General features: G+C 42.6%; 2 protein-coding genes across 6 annotated transcripts in view; both read right to left on the bottom strand.

The window, feature by feature from the left end:
* Positions 1-847: 847 nt before the first annotated feature.
* Positions 848-24,004, bottom strand: relb (RELB proto-oncogene, NF-kB subunit). 4 transcript variants are annotated; one of them, XM_085184873.1, is made up of 12 exons: positions 18,390-18,787; positions 14,295-17,815; positions 14,127-14,201; positions 13,259-13,416; positions 9,566-9,841; positions 8,000-8,166; positions 7,810-7,901; positions 7,558-7,689; positions 7,320-7,424; positions 5,797-6,012; positions 4,741-4,812; positions 848-3,263 (listed from the first exon to the last, which is right to left on the bottom strand). In XM_085184873.1, the coding sequence occupies exons 2-12, from the start codon at positions 14,326-14,328 to the stop codon at positions 2,839-2,841; spliced, it is 1,752 nt and encodes a 583-aa protein (XP_085040999.1). In that variant the 5' UTR covers positions 14,329-17,815; positions 18,390-18,787; the 3' UTR covers positions 848-2,838. The 4 variants fall into 4 exon arrangements, with proteins under 4 accessions (XP_085040999.1, XP_085041001.1, XP_085041003.1 ...); XM_085184875.1 differs by having other exon boundaries at positions 14,127-14,198; XM_085184877.1 differs by lacking the exons at positions 13,259-13,416; positions 14,127-14,201; positions 14,295-17,815; positions 18,390-18,787 and adding exons at positions 11,652-12,184; positions 23,935-24,004.
* The window catches only part of clptm1 (CLPTM1 regulator of GABA type A receptor forward trafficking), a 36,520-nt gene continuing 34,976 nt past the window's right edge, over positions 22,487-24,030 (bottom strand). Inside the window, exon 17 of one of the 2 annotated variants that reach the window (XM_085184871.1) lies at positions 22,487-23,805. The gene's annotated coding sequence lies outside the window, so the exon portion shown is untranslated. Of the gene's footprint in view, positions 23,813-24,030 lie in introns of both variants that reach the window. The other variant, XM_085184872.1, reaches the window with a different exon arrangement.

Below are 24,030 nucleotides of genomic sequence, written 5' to 3'. Positions count from 1 at the left end.
CCCAACACAGAACCCACCGTATTAGCCAGAGGTCCCTTTACTACGGTTCGGAGCCGCAGACCTTCAGTAACAGTAATAAATCACAGCAATAGTACATTCATGTAGTTGTAAACAGCATGATAATATATTAAGTAATCCAAAGTATTCAGAATACGTTACTCTCATTGAGTAACGTAACGGAATACGTTACAGAATACATTTTGGGGCATGTATTCTGTAATCTGTAATGGAATACATTTTAAAAGTAACCTTCCCAACACTGGTTATCACGCAGCTGATGTATTAATAATAAAATGAGTAAGGTTAACATCCCTGTGTGTCTCAATTGCCAAGTTTCCCCAAAAGCAATGGAGTTACAAAGGACTGGGTGTTTCACCAGAGTCCACAAAAACTAAAGAGGAAAGCACAAATAGGGCACGTTCCCAGACTGGATTACTGTAAGAAGTGATAGTCATGTTTTAGGCAGAAAAGAAAAAAAAAAAAAAAAAAAAGAAGAACTATTGTTTCTTTTGAGAGGCTGTGACTAAAGCGACCTCAAGGTGTCTCACAGCCATAAACAATAGGGTGATTTATATCCTCTGGGTTTCTGTCTAATGGGTTGGACAAACAAGTACTTCAAGGTTCTCTTGAGGTATTGAAGATATTTAAAACTACAACGTGACAAGCCGAAAAGCATCTCGGAGATGTCGAAGCTGCCAAGAATCATTGTTTTTATAAGTTAGAGAGCAGCTCAGGAATGTGTGTGGGCGGCAGCTGAATCGCAGCGCCTACATCCCCTTTAACACACTCTAGTCTTTTATTTCTGCCTCTCACTCTGCCTCAACAGGAAGTAATGACACAACAAAAGTTACACACAGACATTTTATTTTTCTCCGACTACTGCACTACACTGTGGGCAGACATGTGATAAGGTGCGATTGGAAATTTGAATGCTTAGCACGGGAGCGAAACTGACAAACAAAAGGAACTGACACAAAGAAAGCCAGAAATAGGAAAAGGGCTGTTTTCTATTACATTTATGTTGATTAAATATTAAACAAGCCAGCGGCTGTGGCAGCCAACAGAGAGCAATAACAGACAGGGACAAAGAAGAATTGATCCCAAACTACTGTACTTGAGACTTTTGGTGATTAAAAACAAAAAAACAAAACCCAAACCCTTTTATGCTGCCGGCAGCAAACAAAACAAATCTTGCACAAACATTTAATACGTGCCATTTTAGTCTCACCTTGCAATTAAAACAGACTGCAATTATGGAAGTTTACAGCTTTTGTGGAGAAGTTTGAGTTCTCCTTTTAAACTCCACACTGAATGTAGGCTTTAAATTAATGCTTGCAGCACTTATGGAAAATAAGGAATGCTAACTTGCTCCCGAAGACTTGGCCAGCAAGGCTTCGGGAGCAAAAGAAAAATAAAGGTACGGGGTTAAATACAGGGCAACAAAGTGCAAAGCAGCAGCAGCAGCAGCAGGAAAGAAGGCGCTCTGCTCCATAATGGTTTTGCAGTCTAGCAGAGCAAGTGCAGCAGATAACTCACTACAGGAAGATTGGATGCAAGCACCAAAAAATGCCACGTATATTCTTCTATGATTCAAGATAGCCGAAGCGTTTGTTATTTTTATATTCACTAGTTTCTCGTTTACATTTGACAGCATTTCAAGTTGAAGGTCCTTATAGGGGACTGGTGGTGGGAGGTCCCTGTGTGCTAATGAGAAGTGAACGAACTGAAAAAGCTGAACAAACAGCTTGCTGATCAGGCCCAATATTATGACCACCTGCCTAATGCTGTGTTGGTTCCCCTTTTGCTGCCAAAATAGCCCTGACCCATCGAGGCGCAGACTTCCAGCAGGTCCCACATATCCTCGATTAGACTGAGATCTGGGAAATCTGGAGGCCACGTCAATGGCTTAAAATGTTCCTTGTTTTACTTGTGGCAAGGTGCATTATCCTGCTGAAAGAGGCCACAGCATCACCATTGTTCCTTCTTTGGACCACTTTTAATAGAATCTGACGTCTGTGTGTGGCTTACAGTGAAAAAACTGCTTTGAGTGCCAGCTCAGACAAAAAACACTCAGATGGAAAAAACACCCAAAACTGATTGTAAGTTGTCACAGAAGATCAGACACTGATGATCACTGGTGTGAAACTTAGCTAAGTGTTCAGTACTGACTAACTTGTTGTGTTTAGATTGGCTACATGAGTACGCCAATAAAACAAACAGCTTAGCAGCGCAGTTGTGCGTGGGTCTTCGGCGATTCTAAAGTGGTGTGACGGTAAATGGCGAGCCCCACCTCTCACCCATTGTCTGGGATGAACTGGATACGTGTGCCAGCATGAAAGCACTGAGCCAAGGATAAAGGAGCTCTGAACCAGTGCCATCAAAGGGGTTAAAGTGGAATCTCTCGGCCTGCAGAGCTATGCGCAGCCTTAACTGTCATCAGACCATCGCAGCAGCATGTAACGTGTTATTTTGCTTAGGTAGGAGTTGTACCTTTGATTTAAAGTCAAATCCATTAAAAATCAAGAGAAAACCTCTGAAATGTATTAAATGGATGATATTCTGTGATGAAAGTTCAAGTGGCTGATGGGATTTTTCAAACTTGACTCCAGAGAGACAAGCATATGCATTTTGGCACTTGTATCCACTTTTGATGCTGCGCTAATCAGTACCAGTCTCATACTAAAAACAAAGCAGGCGATAGCTTGGTTAGCTTAGCACAAGGGGAAGCGGAAAACTAGCTTAATGTGCTCACATGGCAGTGACATAAAACTGTCAGCAAGGAAGTGACCAAAATGTTAAAAGATGACAGAAACAGCTGTAAACGGTGCTACACGATCCTCAAAGTTCCTCTTCCGTTTTCACCTGAACCGTGCTATCCTGCGGCTCCAACTGCGGGTTCTGGCTCTCGCTGACGAGCATGTTGAATTGCAAGTCACTGTAATGGGAAAAGTCCTGCAGGAAGCCGGAGTTCTGGTTGAAGTTCATATCCACATTAGCAAAGGCGGAGGCAGTGATGTCCAAGTTGCCAGGCACGAGTGAGGAGAAGTTTGGGTTATTGAAGACCTCCCAAAATTCAGGCATGTCTACCAACTGGTTGTAAAGGGCCGCCTCGTCGGCGTTCGAATCGATTGGATTGCAGTAACGCGGTTCCGCTGCAGCGGGTATGCCGGGCAGGACAGGGTGCGACCGCTCTTGTGGCGACATCATGTTTTGGGCCTCTGGGAGGAACTGGATGACCTGATCTGACGCAGGTGCGCACTTGGCTGAAACAGATTACGTTACAGAGAAAACAAAGCTGTTAGAAACACGATGAATGGTCAGTTATTAGACGGAGGACTTTGTACCTGGATTGTGACATGTGATTCTCTTTTTTAAAAAGCACACACACACAGCTGCCAGTCTTGAAGAAGGTCATCACTGAGATTACGGGAAACCTTTGAGGAGAAGTGCAGAGCCAGCTGTGTGATCATTTTGAAAGGTGTTTGTCTCATTGTTAATCTGTAGTACTTTATGCCACAAGGACTGTTTTGCCTTGTTTATATCAGTCAGACCAGGCTATGAAATGGAAATAACTGTGTGAAAAACCTCCAAAACAACCCCACAGCTGAGTCGACATCAACAAAAACTAGCCTTCATGAACCTTTTGTACAGTTTATCCTGTTGCTTTTATTACACACCATCTTTACCTTGTTTGGTGTATCTATATATGTATAACACATAAAACTCTATCTTCATGTGATAATCAGTCATATAAATGACATGTCACATAAGGAGTATTTGTGGCTGACCGCTTCCTCTTTTGTAATGTCTGTGTATTCCAGAGGTCGATTTTGGCATTTTTGGCAAATGTCATGTTAGCATGTGATCTGTTCTTCATCATGCAGTGATGAGTAGACAGAAAATGATTAAGTTTGATTTTTTTGAAGGGCATTGTGATTCGTCCCAATTACTGAAGCTGCCATGTGTCTAATAGTGCATCTTCACAGCAGACGTGTTGACTCTTAGTAGGTGTGGTTAATGCCACAAACACTAACTCAACTGTTCCACTGAGGTTTCTGTGATTTACCCAAGTCAGCGTGACCAAGACGCCCTTTTTTCACAGAAAAATAAATGAATGGCTCACTTGCACCTCGTTTCCACCAATGCAGTGCTGGTGTGGAGCTGGTGTGGGGGGCTTTCTGAGGAAAATAAAGCTACTAGCAGGTGTTGGAGTAATTTCCATGCAAAAAAAATAAAAAATGCATTTGCTAGTCATGGGTGAAACTCCTGCACACTTAATTTTGTTTCAGTTTTGGTGTCAGCAATTCTGTGGCACCATCCTGGGCCAAAATGCCACCAGCCCTTTTTCAGGGGAAATATGTGGAACAGGTTCTAGATCCTGCATCAGTGGAAAAGGTGCTTTGCGGTTCTTGAAGTCAGGCAGATAGACTACAGTTTAAACCTGGATTTTGAGAAGACTCGCTATCATTTAACAAGCAGCTTGAACATGATTGTGAATAGCTTTAATCTGGACTGAGTGTCAAGTTAAAATAAAAATAATTGTATTCACCTAAAGGCACTTTATGCCTTTTGCATGATGAAATCCAAAAAGTTTAGATTTAAAATGTTGGTTTGCTGTGCTTTTCCTGTTGTATTAAGTCACAATATTTTGAGTGAAAATATGTAAACACGGAGCCAGTCGAACACTTCACACGCTGAATTGTAAAAACACAAAGATCAAACTGATAGTCTGAACCTCACCTGTCACACAGGGCTTCTCCTTGAGGTTCACCTCTGACTTTAGCCTCGTCTTCCGCTTCACCTCGTACGGGTCTGAAATGAGAAATGTCAATGTTTAGCAATAATCTGCTGCATCTTTTTTTATATTTGTGAGCACTATGGCTGGTAAAGAGGAGAGAGAACTGGCTGACATGATGGAGAGAAAGAAGGTGGCTGTATTGCACGTGCAGGAGACCACGTGGAAAGGCCAGGAGCGCTGGAGGTGGATTCAAAATGTTCTATTGTGGTGTATATAGTGCTGTGGACGCGCAGAGAGTGTCAGACAGGATCATGGGTGTGAAGGTGGAAATCAGAGGGGTGGTTTTCATTGTTATCTGTGCGTATGCCCCACAGGTTGGATGTCATTTAGAAAAGAGAGGGGAGTTCTGGAGCAAGTTGGATCAGGTGGCAGAGAGTGTCCCCAAGGGGGGAAAAGAGTAGGACAGACTTCAATGGACATGTAGATGAAGGGAAGAGAGATGATGAGGAGGTGTTGAGTAGGAATGCAGAAGGAAAGATGGTGGCGGCCGGTGACGTAATGGTGGAATGAGGACGTACAGGAAAGTATTCAAAGAGGCTTACAGTGAGTTGTATGTGAGGCTGGACACTAAGAAAGGAGATAAAGGTTTGTTTTGATTGGTTAAACAGAGTGATCGAGCTGGAAAGGATGTGCAGCAGGATGGAAATGTACTAATGAGTAAGGAGAGTGTGCAGAGAAGGTGGAAGGAGTACTTTGAGAGAGAAAATAAGACAGAGGACCGTTAATGAATGAGAAAGTGCAGTGAGGAGGAAGTGAGGACAGCTATGAAGAGGAGGAAGAACAGAAAGGTGGCTGGTCCTGATGACATAAGTGTGGAAGTGTAGAGATGTATAGGAGAGAGGACAGTGGACCTTATGACCAGAAGGAGGAGGGACATCGGCGGAAAAGTGAATCTACAGGGAGTAGAGATAGTGGAGGCTCATGGATGTAGTGAAGGAGGACATGCAGAGGGTTGGTGTGGCAGAAGAGGATGTTAGGGAAGTCCAGTACTGACTGACCTGGATTGCGAGGCAGGTACTTGAATGTAACGGGCTCGCTCTCCATCTGGTCTGAGATGCGACGCAGGGCCAGGTTGACTTCCACTTCCTCTGTGATGTCTTGGTCCTCGTAGGGCGGAGTCTTAAACACGATGGCGATCTGTCGGTGCACGTCCGTCTGGGCGAACTCCCCGTTCGCCTTCCACGACTCTCGCCTGAAGATGATCTCGATGTCGTCTGAGGACCAAACACACAAAGCTCTTTATTATTCAAGAAACATTAGAACACGTTTGTGTTCTCCTTCATCCAGGTCATGGGAGTCTTTAACAAGAAGCTTCTTCACTTCTGGGAGTCCCAGGTTTCATTACATTAGGGACCCCGTAATGGTCAGCATCTAGGCTCATGGGGCCACCTTCCCTTTCGCTCTAAGAAGCGAAGAAGCCTCTTAATTAAGAATTGATGAGAAAATGTTTCAAAAAGAATCTAAAATACAAAGAAGATTAAAAATAAAACCTTTTTTAGAGGAATCAAAACTTTTAATACTTTTATTCAAAATAATTAGGTCACAACGGTTTTCTTCTTTAGGGCGCGTTACCACCTGGAAACCACCTACAAGTCCTCTTTCATCACATCCACACACCTCCTCTTTGTGCTTTCTTCTTCTCTGACAGCCTGTACATCTTCACTGCACATGTCCAAACAAACTCAGGCTCATCTTTCTTACTTCGTCCCAGAACCGTCCAACCCGAGCGGTCTCTGCGATGAGCTCCAAACATCTCAGCATGTCAAACTCAGCTTCTTCCAGGTCTTTTCATACGTTTCATGCGATGTAACCGATCTCTCAGCTGCCTTCTTAACTTTTACTTTCATGTTGGTATCCTTCTGTCACAACCCACTACCCTTTTCTTCATCTCTTTTTCACACCCCAATTGTTCTGGATGGTTGACCCCAAGTGTTTAAACTCAACCACCTTCACCTCCTCCATCATCCTCACCTCACCAAAACACATTTTCTACCTCGCTCCTTCTCACCTTCACTCCTTTTCTCTACACAGGAAACCCCCACAGCTCCCTGTGTAGACCGACACATCATACGCAAACATAATATTCCACAGAGTCAGACCTCGTCTGCCAGCTTGAGAAGCTCTCAAAGGCAGCTTCTCAAATTCACTTTTAACCAGTCTGTCACTCCTACCACACACTATTGTCTCAGTGCACCCATGCATATCCTGCACCGCTCTCACACTTCTCTCTAACACTCCTGACTTCCTCATGCAGCACCGCACCGCCTTTCTGGGCACCGTCACATGCTTTCTCTTAGTCAAGAAAAACACAATGTGACTCTTGACCTTTATCACGCTTCTTTTTACTACTTTAAGTTACAAAAATGTGTGTGTGTTTTTAATAACACAATCACAAAAATCTCATTTAAAAGTTAACTAAAGCTCCAAAGCCCTACGCGTAAACTTAGACTGTAATCAGGCTCTTTGTCACGTTTCTGAATAGAGGAAACTGGACTTGTTTTACGTAATCTACTCCTGTTACCTTTCTGCACTTTGTCACACAACATGTAGACCTCCGTCTTGCCAGAGCAGGGACCTTCATACAGGTTCAAATGGGTGATCTTCAGCTGTGATGTAGTTGTTGCCTCTGGAATTAAAAAAACAACAAAAAAAACATGCATGACAAAGCGTGAGAATAGGGAAGTACGCTGCCTTATTTTTGGCGCGCTTGGTTGACTGTGGTCAAGGCTTTTCGGTGTGTCTGTCTAGTTATGTCTTACTCTTGTCATAAATGGGCTTCGACACCACCGGGCTGAGATGGTCTTTCCTGCCGTCCTGCCACTCGAGCTCGCACTGAAAGCACAGACGCACTGAATTCATGTCCATGTCTTCAATGCCCTTCGAATGTCCGGCTGAGGGGAGAACAGAGACAAAACGAGTCAGTGAGGACAGAGAAAACTGCCTTTATATATGTGTATGAAGAGAAACGTGGAGATTAAGGTGCGGCGTATTGGCATACGTCTCCCACTCACTCTGAAATGGGTCGATATTTAGGCTTCTTCGCTTCTGAAGTGAAACGTCCAGCTCTTTCCGCCTCACACACTGAATACCGAGGTTAGCGAAGCTGGGTGTAAAAACAAGGGGAACTGTTCAAATAAAATGTAAAGACACACCACGAAAATTAAAGTATCAAAATGGCAGGGAACGAAGGCGAATGCTCACCTGTGACGTCGGTTGTTGCGAGGGTTGAATGTGACAAAACAGATCCCTGTACCATTTGGACAGTCTTTACCCACGAGGCAGTGCGGGTGAGGCCGGTGTGGGAGGTCTTTGGTCACCAAGGAAACTGTGACGTTGACCTTCTTTAAGCCGTCGATGGAACCTTGAATCTAAAAGTAAGAAAAGAACAAGATTTATAGCAAAAATCCAGAATAGGTTCAGAGCTGTGATGCCTATTAATTACAGGTGGGAATCACCATACATCCCACGATACGATATTATCACAATACTTAACGCACGATATTATTGCAATTTTTAAAAATATTTTGCGATATTCAGATTCTGTACATAAAGGTAAACTTTATCAATATTCATTTTATCTAATATCAAAGTCTCACACTCAGTCTTTCTCTCATTTCAGTTTTATTGTTGACAAACTGAACGGTTTGTATTACAGTCTAGTCCAACTTAACTGAATCAACCATCTGGTACAATTATAGCTATTCTGAACTATGCAGTTTATGAAAACTATGCAGCCCCTTCAGCAACTGAAGAATTTGAAAGTAAATTAAAACAAAATATAATTTTACATGAAATAAAAAAGTTTTAAACTTAATTAAAATAAAACATGTCTTAAATTAAAATAAGTAAACTGTCATGTTTATTGCTGCCAAAAAAAAGTTAAACACATTTGGACAGTGAAGGAATGTCAGGATTCTTGCTCAGAAAAAGGATCAACATGCTCTGAAATCAGAGCACAAAAACCTTTTTTGTAACAAAATATCGATTTCTGCTGTCCCTGTATCGATACATTATTACCAAACAAAATATCACGATACTACACAGTATCGATTTTTTCCCCCACCCCTACTATTAATGTGCTTTTCTTGATAGAAAACACAGAAAAAGTTTGTCTAAAGTTCTTAATTTTTTCCCTGACCAACAGACCAAAGCTGTTGTAATATGCCAAATAAAGCAGATAACCCTGACATCTGAGAAACTTGGCTTGAAAAGAGTTGAAATAAAAGCCGATTAACCTTCTCTATCTGGTGCTCCAGGATTTTTTGTCTCTTTCCCCCTCAGACATTTATCTGGGGCAGATTTTTAACAATAGGTTTCTAGAAGGTCATTACAGATTTCCTGGTGCATTAAAAAAAAACAAACAAACAAAAAACTACCTAACTCAGGTACCAGTTGCATCCAAAAATAATGACAGGTTAACACCATTGTTCAATTCTATTAATATCCATTATGCAACCGGACATTTCCTTGACTAAACCTTACATAACCTGGTAACCACCAAGTCGATGTGTGAATGATCGTGGCGTGTAGATGTGTGTGGGAGTGTTTGTTAGTAAGCAGCTGGGGGATATACCTCCTTGTATATCACTGCACTTGAGCTGGGATTTGTGGGGACTTTCTAATTGATTCAGACAAACCACATTTTTCTCAGTCTCCACCCATTTCAGACAGGAGGGGTCAAGTGAACAAAGTAAACAGGATCAGCTGTGGTTAAAAGTGTCGAACTGCCTCTGAGGTCGTGTAAACTCCCCTTCTGAAACAACCTACCTCTATCGTAGGCAGGGTCTTTTCAGTGTGGGTGCTGGATGCACCCAGGATGCTGCCCGCCGAGCGTCCTTCACATTCATAGCGAAACCTCATGCCTCTGTCTTTGGGCTCCTCCACTATCGCGAGCTTGGGCTTGTCCAGAACGCGCTCCAGAATGTCCGTGTCGCCTCGGTTCTGAGAGGACGGGATGCCGGAGTTCTTCGAGCTCAGCAAACATGAGGACCCTCGCCCAGAGGAAGGATGAGTCGATGCCATATCCATGACAGGGAGGACTGGCTGATGAGGGGGACAAGAGAAAGCAATTTTTAAAAAAAATTGACTTAAACATATTTATCTTGCACTAGAAACTTCTGGCAGAAAAGGCGGCATGAAAACATGCAGACAACATGCAACAACCAACCAAGCCTCACGACTGCCCCTAAAGGCTGGTGATGCACATCAGATGAGTCTTTTATAACCTGATCTAATGAGTAAAGATCATTTCTGTACTCGAAAGACTTCAAAGCAAATCCACAAAGCATCTGAAAGAAGAAACAATAATTGTTTTTTTATTTTCCCCCCACTGGTTTGTGTTTATTTTACATTTTAACCATTTCTTTATCACGTTTGTGATCTCGATGCTTTTTATTTCTGCTCTGGTCTTACCTCATGCCCCCACAGTTTTTTTTCCTATTCCATCTGTTTTAGCAGGAAAGTTAAAAGTCAGATGGCTCGACTTCATATTTCTCATGAAAACTTAATTTACACTCGGACGTTTTCTTGCTTTGGATGTACAACTGCAGTGAGTCAGTTTGCTGACAGCATGAAACGTCTCTCCGGTTGAACTATGCCTTTAGATTTCCGATCATCAACTATCGACCTTTCTCAACACTCTTCCAAGAAGAAAAACTGAACTTCTGCAGTAAAATAAAAGTACTGGCAACTGCCAGTGCTACCCCTCAGACTCCCAGCAGACGCACCTGTGGTATCAATTACAAAAATCCTACGTCATCTAGTCTTCAAGTTATCGCATTCACAAACTTAGGTGCCCACGTCACCGGCCTCGGTGAGGTGACGACAATACACGATCAGCCTTTTACGGCTGAGGAGTAAAAACCTGACCTGACAGTCTCATTTCATTCACCAGATTTCCATCACGATGTGTAAAGGAGATGAAGTCACCAAGTCAAATACGCAGGCATTCGCAACCAGTTACAACCTTTAAGAATATCTACAGTTTCGAAGCACTGACTCACTTTCAAAGCACAACTTCATAAAATCCTTTTAATAAAATGTTTCCCTTCCGAACGTCTAGGTTATTTAATTTAAAAACAAGTGTCATGTTTCAGTATTTCATCATTAAAAAAATACAATGAGAGAAAAGTGTCAAAAATGGCAACAAATGCAATTTAATATCTCAGAATATTTCTAAATGATTACTTTGCATCTTTTTGTAGCAGCTCAGCTCCCATTTTGGGAACCCCCATGTTAAACTGAGTCACTCTATATAAAGCAGCTGAAAGTAGCTCCACTTTGACAAGCTAAAATACTACAACGGTACTTTTTACACACCAGTGTGTCTGTATTAACAGTCTAACGATGTTACACAGTTTTGCGGTTTTACTGCTGAAGGAGCTTTTTTTCCAGCCTCGACATCTTCATAGTTTTAATGAAGAAAAACAACCTCATGTCTCTTGGGCAGTGATGACACTACAGATGAAGCATGCAGTGAAAGAACTGACTCATGGCGTGTGTTTCTTTTTGTTTTCTCTCCATACATGTGCTTTCTATCAGTGAGCAGAGTTAACCTCGTGCTCTGCGACTCCTCCTCTTGCATATGTCGTCTTATTTTTTCCGTTACACCGCAGACCACCGAGCTTTTTCCGCTCCCACTCAAGACTTCGCATCTCTTTTTTGTCTTTGCTGCTTTTAGTTTCTCTCTCCCTCCATCCTCGCTCATTTGTTTCTGCTCATCGAGGCGCCTGATTGCTTTCTCTTACCGTGAACCCAAAGTTATCACAAATCAAGTTTCACCCGACTCGCTGCAGTCTATCTGCTGTAGCTAATCTAAAAACAAAACAGAAGATAAGAATGATAATGATCAAACCTGCAGGTAAGAAAAGTAGTAAAGAAGTCGCCTCCTTTGTCAGACGTGTTGCTGTGAATCATTAAACCATCGCTGCAGAGATGTGGGTGATACCTCTGCATGAGATCATGTTTCATAATATCCTGTCGAGCCCCAGACGTCTTTGGTCAAAGTGTTTGTATGCACCCCTGCAATCGTGTTAGCCCCCTCCCCAAAAGAAGAAGAAGAAAAAAAAAAAAAAAAGGACTGGACCTTTCAACAAAAGCCTGCTACACCGAGCCAGCAAACGGAAATAGGAAGTCAGCTCAGCCTTACGCCCTTCAGCCAATCACAGCACTGACACGGGGGTGAAAAATGCAACCTTTCGTCTCCGGTGGGTTTGGCTTGTAAACAGAAAGGATGGCAAACTGAAAGCAGGAGTCAGATTACAGCTCTTCCAAAATGTCCTCTCCACTCCCCAAGCCCACCTCCTCTATAACAACAAAAAAAAGCACAAAGAGGTGTGCCACGCTCCCTCACAAGCTGCAAAACCTCTTCAAACCCAGCAACATAACCTGTGCAGCTCGATTCACTAAGAGAAGGCTGAACTCTTCTAGCGCCCTTCGTTATTACCCATCTGTGCGGTCACTGCAGTGCCTCTCTTATCAGATTACAGCCCTTCTGAGCTCCCGCTGCCTGTAAACCACGTGCTTTCTGGTAGAAGCCTGACCTGCCGAGTTGCCTAACGGCTGCTCTGTGCCACACAGCAAAAAAGCCAACCGTCTGCAGGCTGCACATGAATCATGCAGCGCTTCATACCACCAACATTCAATCCTCACAACAGCCTCATTATGAGAGCTGCAGCCACCGTCGAGGAGGAGGAACGGACGCTTCCTCTGAACGTGTTTTATATCAACCGTCTTTCAATAATAGCACAAAGACAATATGGGAAATAAAACTACTGTTGCTAATAATAAACCGAGGGAAGAGCATAACAACCTGCCCATCTGTGTGACTGCTTTGCACAAACAAATGATAAGAAAACCTAAAAAAAACAATCAGAAAACCAAAAGCAGATTTTAACAGTTTCTTCTCATAAATAAAATGTTTTAAGTTTTAGCTGAATCCATTAACTGTTTTAATGTTTATGTTGCCCAGCTAAGATAAGAAAAGGCTAAAAATAAGAATGCCATCATTATTGTTATCATTGTTTATTAGTCATAACCTTTCTCCAGACAGCTTAGACTCCAGTTTCCTACCTGTTATACAGTCATAGCAGCCAAAGTGATCGAATATTTACAAAATAGGTGCATGTACTGACATTTATTTCTCTGGCTTTTATATAAATTAAGTATCAGGTATATTGATTAAGACTTGATCTAGTTAAATAGGACCTGGATCGAAGTAATGAGCACAAACTTGCCAAGAATCTGTAAAAATGATGCCCCTATTCACCCCAGGCTGGCAGCTTTCACAGCCCACAGCTGATACAAACACCTCTCTGCTTGGCACCGTTGGGTGTTGCCAGCAGTCTTTCTGGGTAACGTATGAAACTGTGAAATTAGCTGGAAACCGGAAAAATCAACACCCTGCATGACACCACCTGAAAAAAAATAAACAACAGCAACAAAAAACAAACAAACACCCACCTTAGACGAGGTGCCTCTTGCAACCAGCACCGGCTTGGATGTCTGCATGGGGGTTGGTGTCGAGCAGGGGAGGCCAGCAGGTGGAGGAGGTGGTCCAGGTAGTCCAGATAGGGAGGGTGCTACCTGCTCGCTTTCTGTGATATATTCTTGAATCAGGTCTGTGTGAATGAATACAAACTGATGGTGAATCCAAAGTGAAAGTGCAGATGTGGTAAAAATCTGACACCGGTTTAGGGCAGCAGCTGTGCTGTTTCTTTACGTTTTTGGATTTGAAAGCAGAAACACTTCCATTAACATCTTTCAAACCTAATAGTATATTACTGCAATCTATTTTAAGATGTGGCAACGTGTCACAAGACACAGTGTGTCAGAATCTGAGCGGTTACCACCTCACATGAACCGTTTCCTCTGTTTTGTTTTTGTCACTGGTGCATGAATCTGTGGCACGTTGTTGCAGCACTGCACCAATAAAAAAAACAAGCCTGGTGCCATGTAGCCAGCCTCAGTCAAACCAGTGAAAGTGAATCTAGAGCAGTGGTTACCTGCAGGTAAATATACCTTTTGGGGACCAGTGGTTGTGGTCTGTCATGTCTGACATGAAACATTAAACAAAGCAAGCATCTGCAGCACAGTTTTCAAAGTTAGATAAGAGAAATCAGCTGTTGTGACTTTTTTCATGTTTAATTTAATGTCCCAAATGTTGAGTTCCTAAGTTCCAACCTAAGATTAAACAAGTAGGAACTCTGATGATGGTTCACGCCTCCTGCCAGAGGTCATCTCAGGTCACCGTAATGCCTCCCCGCTTCCGGGAGATGCACGCAGAGCCAAAACAAAACAAAACATAAAACAAAAAAGACCCACCACTCACCGAAATCTAGAGAGTTGAGGCTCGAACAATTGTCGTCCTGCGGGTCAATCCCGGGAAGGGGTGTTGTCTCCTCTGCTGTGAAAAATCACATGCCTCAGGATGATGTCAGCGCTTTTACGCACAAACACACTCAAAAATTCAACAGGTTTACAAAAGACAGCCACCCACCAGAGGTACCGTTGACCATGTCCATGTCTATCATGGCATGCGTCCAGTCTTTAAGACCACTTTGAGGACCTTAAACGCCACCGTCGTGTCCTTGAATTCTTCCTTGAGAACTCTCCAAACCGGATGACTCTGGGTTTTTTCCGTCTCGGCCCAAACCTTCGTCCTGAACTCTGAAACAGCTCCTTAAACCACCAGTTAGACTGCACAGCGGCTCAGAGTGTCTGTCTGATCCCGGGGAGAAGTGTCAAACCGTCCTGAAGCCATGTGTGGAACTAAGTATGCTCCGCTTTTGTGTTTCCGGCAGGCTTCGCGATTGGCTGCTGGACGCGTGGAAATCCCCCTCCGCGCGTAACGTCACCTCACAGACGGGAAACCCCCCTGCGGCAGCACGAACCAAACTTTTAATCAAACGGCGCTTTATTTATTTGCATAATGCATCATAGTGAGGCCAGAAAAGGCATTTTACCCTTAAAAGCCGATTTCCCCCCTCATTATGTATGTAAACTAACCGCACGTAACGGCGGCTCGTCTTGTTTTCATATCGGCTTCAGCGCATATGCAAATCGGTTTTTAACTATTCAAATTAGCCTCTATCCCAGAGCTAATGCACCTATTTTTAGCACAAAGAAGTCAAAAAGCCAGCTCTTTCTCAGCCACACGCCCTCTGACGCATTTCTCCTGGTTACATCATGTCTTTATCACGCTTCTCCCGGTTCCTCCAATCAGGGAGAAGTGGGAATTTCATAAGAGCAAAGTAAAAGTTACAATTTCAAAAAAACAAAAAACCCTCCCATTAGAAACGGCGCCTCTTCTCCTCCCAACTTAAAAACGCTGACAAACTGCTGAAAAGTTACGAGGCGCAGCAGCGACACCTGCTGGTCGCCCAGAAGACAGACGATTTAAAGGAAATGGAAAGCGAAAGCGGGGCGTTTAGGGGAAGCAGTGACTCAGCAGGGAGCAGATTAAAAAACAAAAATAAAGCAAGCCAGCTGCAGGCATGACCGACACGCTTCAGCCTGAGCTATGCAACGAGAGGATAAGCTGCGAGTCCTCATATTTTAAAGGGAAAATATGCTGTTTTTTAGCTGTTTTTAGCTAAAACTTTATAGGCACACAGCATTTCCTGGAGGTCACGTGTCTTTACTTGAGTCAAAAGTAGACCATCAGTGTTTCATGACACCAAGCATCACCTACACCTGTCACCGGTGTGCTCCTAACATAACAGTGTTTCCACTTGCCTCAACTGTCAGTGCAATGGGGAAACAGCGCCCTCCCTCCTGGTTTGGCACAATGACTGTAAAGAAGAAAAAAGTCTTTTATACAGTTGTTGTTGTGGCCGTTTATTTGAGGCTGGCTGCAGTAATCACTCCCAGTCTGTTAAAGCTATACGAGAGGTGAGTTGTATCTAGAGTAGTTATGTTTTATCGATACATAAAACTTGTTTTATCAACTGACGAACACAGTGTATGAAGTACTTAGTGGGCAGGTGTCTGACACCAGTTTGTGTACTCTTCATTTGTTTAACACTGTATAATACATGTGTTTTTTGGGACTGGTTTGCCAGAGGTGGCCCACACATGGGCCAGCATAAGGCCAGTTGCATACACACTGGTTGTCCTGTGCTGGCCCATGTGTGGGCCACCTCTGGCAAACCTGATCTGGGCCACCAAAGGGCCGTCATTCTTTGTGGTATGTGGGCCATCTGTAGGTGGTGTGCAGCCATGGGCCAGTTGTAGACACACTGCTGGCCCTGTGCTGGCCCAGAACAGTTTCAGCTCTGGCCCCAGATGTCAGCCTAATGTGTAACTTAATCAAGCCATGCAATAACAACATGTGCCAGAACATGCAAAACAGTGCAAAAGTAACATGCTGAACTCTGTTCAGACAGTGAATGGACTGATTCTTATATAGCGCTTTTTTACTCTCCCAGATTACTCAAAGTGCTCTATACAACATGCCACATTCACCTAATCACACACTGCACTGCACGCTTCTCACAAGCGAGAACGTTTAGTTTCATTTTGTTGTAATTGATATAGAGCTAACCTAAGCCTTCTTGCATACAGAATTCCCCTTGTTGGAAAGTCCAAATGCAACGTTCAATAGGTGCATCCAGTATATAGCAAAGTTACACAGTGGGCTTAGTAACCACGCCTGTCCTCCTAGTTTAAGTGAATTTATTAATTCACCAACACTCAGTGTAGAATATACTTGACACATCTTTCCACTTCATCCGTTTTCTTCCTCTTATCCTTATCAGGGTTGTGTGGGAGCTGGAGCCTATCCCAGAGGCAGGGTACACCCTGGACAGATGTCCAGTCTGTCACAGGGCTAACACACTTAAATAGACAACCAGTCACACTCACATACACACCCAGGGACATTTAGAATCACAAATTAACCTAACCCCACTAATTTTCACTTTCCAATTATTTCACAAATCAAATGACAAAATGTTTAAGAGCTGGCTGCACGAGCTGATGATTGACATGTTTGTTGTTTCAAAGAGATGTGACAGGTCTCCATCATCTGCTTAGCAGCAACATCCGTGTCCTCAGTGCAGCGAATATCAACCAAATCATTACTCCCAGTTTGGTTGTTACCGACTTGACTTCTTGCTGATGCGAGGTCTGCTCTAAACCACTTTTTCGTGTCCAACTTAGCGAGTTAGCACAGACAGCAAACGAAAATTCACCTTAGTGTCGCCCACCTAACATCTAATTGACTGGCTGGCCACACAGTGTAGGTGGTAGCTGTTTAATTTGTGAAGCAGGGGAATTTATTTAAAGGCTTCCTAACTGCAAAGTGTGTAAGTTTCAGTTTGCACAGCAGGGCTCAGTGTTTCATTACCAAACTGTATGAACTAACATGAACTGTGCAGCAGGAGAAGAACTACAATTTAGGCTTTTCTTGTGTCAAACAAACATTTCATGAGAGGCGGCACGGTGACCTTTGTGGATGATGATTAATGATCACACCAAGTTCAAAACTGAGATCCAGTGAGTTAACACTAGGTGGAGTTAGATTATAAAAATCTAACTCCACCAAAATGGAACAATCTTCCAGTATGAGACAGTGATTCTACATTTTCTCTTTGATCAGTATTCTCCAGATACAAGAGAACGACTGCTAAAAACCAATAAAACCGCCCATGTTAGCTGCCAACATGCAAGACAATGAGGCAAATCTGAAACCACTTCCAGAAAAACACTCATTTTAAAGCTACAAACTCAAAGCTGCTCGTTGAACACTGAATGAGGAAGCAAAATTATGATGTTTTAGGTGATTAACTTTCCCTGATCCTGCAAAAAAAGATGGAGAGGACCATGGTGAATGCTTTAAGAAGAGGGAGGACCATAGCGTGATGTATATAAGTGGAGGAAGGTGCACTCAGGATGACATCTGCAAGTTGGCAAATTTAGCTGATCAGCACCAGATGCTAGTCTCAAGGATGACTTACCAGTTTACTGGGAAAGTACTTAACTGCTCAAGGGCACTGCCAAGAGGGTGTTTGGAGTATCCTGTGGACAAGCAGACTTGGTGGAATGAGGACGTACAGGAAAGTATTCAAAGAGCCTTACAGTGAGTTGTAAGAAAGGAGATATGGACTTGTATTGTAGGGTCTACCTTACAATATAAAGCGCCTTGAGGCAACTGTTGTTGTGATTTGACACAGTATAAATAAAACAGAATTGAATTATTATTTAAGTGATCAAGCTGGAAAGGATGTGCAGCAGGATGGAAATGTACTAACAAGTAAGGAGAGTGTGAAGAGAAGGTGGAAGGAGTACTTTGAGAGAAAATAAGACAGAGGACAGTTAATGAATGAGAAAGTGCAGTGAGGAGGAAGTGAGGACAGCTATGAAGAGGAGGAAGAATGGAAAGGTGGCTGGTCCTGATGACATAAGTGTGGAAGTGTAGAGATGTATAGGAGAGAGGACAGTGGACTTTATGACCAGAAGGAGGAGGGACATCGGCGGAAAAGTGAATCTACAGGGAGTAGAGATAGTGGAGGCTCACGGATGTAGTGAAGGAGGACATGCAGAGGGTTGGTGTGGCAGAAGAGGATGTTAGGGAAGTCCAGTACTGACTGACCTGGATTACGAGGCAGGTACTTGAATGTAACGGGCTCGCTCTCCATCTGGTCTGAGATGCGACGCAGGGCCAGGTTGACTTCCACTTCCTCTGTGATGTCTTGGTCCTCGTAGGGCGGAGTCTTAAACACGATGGCGATCTGTCGGTGCACGTCCGTCTGGGCGAACTCCCCGTTCGCCTTCCACGACTCTCGCCTGAAGATGATCTCGATGTCGTCTGAGGACCAAACACACAAAGCTCTTTATTATTCAAGAAACATTAGAACATGTTTGTGTTCTCCTTCATCCAGGTCATGGGAGTCTTTAACAAGAAGCTTCTTCACTTCTGGGAGTCCCAGGTTTCATTACATTAGGGACCCCGTAATGGTCAGCATCTAGGCTCATGGGGCCACCTTCCCTTTCGCTCTAAGAAGCAAAGAAGCCTCTTAATTAAGAATTAATGGGAAAATGTTTCAAAAAGGATCCAAAATACAAAGAAGATTAAAAATAAAACCTTTTTTAGAGGAATCAAAACTTTTAATACTTTTATTCAAAATGTCACGGCTGGGGCAGCAGTCGTGTGGTGGAATGAATGAGGACCCAAGATGCAGATGGCAGTGGAGATGCAGGTGGAGATTTATTTACAGTGAAAAACCCAAGGTGAGGGCAGAACTGAACATAAACCTAAACTGGGAAAACTAACACAAACAGAGGACACAAGGCGAGGAACAGAGAGGCACGGCGATATACCAAAATGATGCAGAGAAATGCAGAAGCTTCACAGACGACACGACGAGGAGCACAGGCAGACACACCCTATAAATACACACAAGGCAATCAGGAAATGGCACACAGCTGGAACTAATGGGCATAATGAGACACAGACCTACAAAGTAAAACAGCAAACACACAGACTGTTTTACAACACAAAACTTGAGGACCCAAACAGAGCACAGAGGACAGACACAGGTAGGGCTGATACAACACTCAAGCACTAAACACAAGAACCAAATCCTAAGAACTAGTGACGGCAGATGAAGCTTCATGAAGCACTGAAGCCTTTCATCCAATTGGTTCACCCCAGCGCAAAGCGTCTTGAAGCTTCATTTGCTCTAGTAGGACACCTACTGGACGTAAAAATATTAGTTGGCATGAATTTGAAGAGTGTGGCCTTTTGCACACAGCCTGTAAATGTCAACAACAAAAGGAGTGTGTAAAACATGTATATTGTAGTGATGCAGTATACTGTGTATATTTATACTGGCAGTATGGAAAATGATCATTTACTGTGAGGTGAGGTGTGGTTGGGGTGTGGACAGTGGTTGTGCTTTTGTAACGTTGAGGTATGGACAGCTACACACTGAGGCCTCAGTCCTGCCCGTATTTTATTCAGTAAAAACTACATTTTCACTGCTTTTATGACCTTTTTAGTGGGGCGAACATAGCTAGGATTTAATGATTTAACAAATCTTTTAAATCCTTTGTCCTCCACAATGCTAAATGGCTGGGAGTCCTCAATCACCATGCCAACCAGGTCTTCATCTATTTGAGATTGTTCTCCCGAGGAAAGAGCACAAATATAAATATCACACACGTCACTTATTACAGTTGTATAATATTGTTATATCATTTAGTAACATTACGGCATGCTATTGTAACCACGGTAACTTCTGACCCCACTTCCGCCAGTCCCTTTATTGTGGCGGGAATGAACTCCGTATAAGTTCCGGGTCAATCAGCTGCACTGAGTTAAATTCCATTTAGATTATTGAATCTGTTAAGCTTTATTGCTGATATACTTTGATGGGACCCATGAGAATGTTTTTTCTATAATAGTATTTTGAATGATAGTTATTATAAGAGATAATATGTTATGATTTGTTTGTTTATTGATTGTTGTATGACACATGGCATTAATTACTTGACTTTGTTATTTATTTTGTCACAGCAGTAGAATGCTGTTTCATTTTCTTCTGTGAATGATAATTCATGTTTTTGACCTTGTTTAGGTCAGGTTTTGTTTCCCCGCGATCAGCCCTGATCAGCGCAGGATGGCGAGCCACCCGACCACCGCTACATTGCGGTAGGAATCGTAAACCTATGGACTGAATTAAACTGTTGACATGACCTATCACAGGTCCATGGAACTAAACTAAATCTCATACTGGACTAAACCTCATCCCACCTCCTTTTGGACCATAATAAGCTGTTTTGTATTGTTAACATTATTTTGTTTGTGATATATATGCATATATTTTTTATTTTTTTTGTATATCTGTCTCTATATTTATCATAACATACACAATATATATATATTTGAGCTCTATTTTTGGTTTCCTGTGTTTTATTCACACACTCAGGCTCCATAGTCGAGACTACTTCTGAAAGCTCATTGTCTATGAAGCTGCAGTCAGGCGCCCTGGTCCTTTAACCGCGTCACACTATATTATCATGGCATTTGATGGCTCACTTGGTCTTGCTCCACAATCGGTGTTCCCCTTATTCTCATGCAAAGCTCTGTAGTGCCTAAGCATGGATGAGGTGTTGTTGTTATATCCCAGCTCCCTGGCACACAGCGAACACTTCACCTTGTACAAAAGTTAAGACAGCTTAACATAAATTGTATTGCACCAGCAGTATTATGAAAATACATCTTCTGTAGAAATTTACATACCTTGTTGGGAGGAATAAAATCAAAATGTTCCCACACAGCGGAGGACATCCTCCTCTTCTTAGCTGGCTCCATTCTCTCCTGACTTTCTCTCCTCACTCTCATAAACCTCCAAACTCTCACTAACTGCAACTCTCCATCAAACACCCACATTTTGAATGAAGTCTGAGGGGTTTATATCGCTGTCATGGCTCGCGGCAAAATTCGAACCACTTCCTGAACCAGTCACGTGGTACAGCCGGGCAGCGAGGCTTCGGACGTCATCATTTTCAGCTTCAGTCCATAAATGAAGCAAGCCTCGTTACGCGCATCGCGGAAACGCTCCCTCAATTACTCGACACAAGGTTTGAAGCCTCGATACAGAACGACCCATCACTACTAGTGATGGGTCGTTCGCGAACGGAATGGCTCTTAGAGCCGGCTCTTTGACGTGAACGACGCGAGCCGGCTCCTTATCGCGAGCCGTCACGTGGGTTTTTTTTTTTCTTTCTCTCAGCCTCTCTCTCGCACTTTTTTCCGCTTCACTCGCACGCGAGCCTTGTGCTTTACGCTGGGCAGAGGGGGGAGGGGCGGTAGTTACACTCAGTAGCACAGGAACAGAGCCAGAGGGAGAGAAAGAGAGCCAGGGACAACAACCTCACATTAGAAAGGTATAGTAATCATCCACAACTATTTTCAGTTGCAGATGATAAAGGATTCAGAAAGTTTATTCATGCAGGCCCATATGACAGAGAATATGCATCTTCTTTTTGTTTTAATATTTTAATTTATATTTAATTGTTGTGGTTTGCAGTGTTTTGTGTTGTTTCACTTTAAATTTGTAAAAGGAAAAAGCTGAAAATTTAAATAGTTAAAATTTGAAATGTGACTAGTTGATTTTTGTATTATATGATTTATTTATTACATTTTATGTGGAGTGAATAAATAAAAGTATATTTACGGTGGCCCCTCGAGACAAAGCACATACAAACTTCAAATCACGTACAAACTCCAAAACACGTAAAAACACGTACAAACTCCGAAGCACGTAAAAACTCAAAACATGTACAAAAGACAACAGAAGTGCTCCAGGATGCTGGGCACAGGGTTGAGCTTTTGTTACCTAGTGGCTACACAAGCCAGCAAGTACCAACGACCGGATTTGGTGTGTTTATATATAAACATATATAAATAAAACCACTTTTTTTTTTACGTTAGTAATTCCTTTTGTGCATAATTTTACATTATTGTTAATAATAAATTAATTAAAGCAACAAAATAACCTGAAGAGCCGGTTCGGAGCCGAAAGAGCCGGATCTCTAAAGAGCCGGAAATCCCATCACTAATCAATACTAAGAACTAATACCAAAATCAGAATAAACACAAAATACAAGGTGAAACCAAAAGGAAACACAAAACACTGGGTCAAAATGAACCAGGATCATGACACAAAATAATTAGTTCATAACAGTTTTCTTCTTTAGGGCGCGTTACCACCTGGAAACCACCTACAAGTCCTCCTTCATCACATCCACACACCTCCTCTTTGTGCTTTCTTCTTCTCTGACAGCATCTTTCCACCTGCACGTCTTCACTGCACATGTCCAAACAAACTCAGTCTCATCTTTCTTACTTTGTCCCAGAACCGTCCAACCTGAGCGGTCGCTGTGATGAGCTCCAAATATTCTTTTTTAAATTACATTTTTTAAATAGATTTAAGCAAGAACTTAAACGGGTGAGACAGCAGAAAACAAAACAAAAACAAAAGAAAAACCCAAAAAGGAAATAAACAATTCAAATACAAACAACGAATAAATAAATACTTAAGGGTACATGCATTTAATGATTAAATACAGTAAGTGAATGAAACATTTTTATTCTATTAAGAATATAAATAATAACAATATTAAATAAAAATAGGAGTAATAAAGTTATGAATAAAATTACAAAATGTAAAATAATAATACTTTGGCGGGGGGGGGGGGGGGGGTATCTATCAATCAGGTGCGAAAGACTGAAGACAATAGAACAATGTTAGGAAGGGACGCCAAATATTATAAGAGAGTTACCTTTCACTGAAATGCACACAAAAACTTCCTCAGTCTTTTATCTGAGCAACCTGTCAGACTTTTAACAATAGTTAGAAGGTAATTACAGATTTCCTGATGCATTACAATAAAGAAATAAATAAAAGCAAAACTAGGTCCTCTCAGGTACCAGTTTCGTCCAAAAATAATGACAGGTTAACACCATTGTTCAATTCTATTAATATCCATTATGCAACCGGACATTTCCTTGACTAAACTTTATATAACCTGGTAACCAGCAAGTCGATGTGTGAATGATCGTGGCGTGTAGATGTGTGTGGGAGTGTTTGTTAGTAAGCAGCTGGGGGATATACCTCCTTGTATATCACTGCACTCGAGCTGGGATTTGTGGGGACTTTCTAATTGATTCAGACAAACCACATTTTTTCTGTCTCCACTCATTTCAGACAGGAGGGGTGAAGTGAACAAAGTAAACAGGATCAGCTGTGGTTAAAAGTGTCTAACTGCCTCGGAGATCTTGTAAATCCCTCTTCAGAATCTGAATTGAAAACAAAACTCCTGGTTTTGGTGCTGGATACTCCCAGGATGCCTGCACATTCATAGCGAAACCTGCCTCTTTTTCTGGGCTCCTCCACTATCATTAGCTTGGGCTTGTCCAGAACGTCCATCTCGCCCCGGTTCTGAGAGGACGGGATGCCGGAGTTCTTTGAGCTCAGCAAACAAGAGGACAGGGAGGCCTGCTGGCTCCTGGAGAGGGGGGTGCAAAAAAAGAAAAGCAAGATTATTTAAAATTGGCTTAAACATATTTACCTCGCACTAGAAACGTTGGCAGCATGAAAAAATTATAATCGGAACAGACATGACATAACCTGTGCAGCTCATTCACTGAGAGAAGGCTGAACTTGTCTTCTAGCACCCTTCATTATTACCCATCTAAATACAAACAGCCCTTCTGAGCTCCCGCT

The sequence above is a fragment of the Neolamprologus multifasciatus genome, chromosome 14 (assembly GCF_963576455.1).
Source record: "Neolamprologus multifasciatus chromosome 14, fNeoMul1.2, whole genome shotgun sequence".
Classification (NCBI taxonomy): Eukaryota; Metazoa; Chordata; class Actinopteri; order Cichliformes; family Cichlidae; genus Neolamprologus; species Neolamprologus multifasciatus.
Note: the sequence above shows the minus strand (reverse complement) of the source record. Positions and strands in the feature narration are given on the sequence as shown.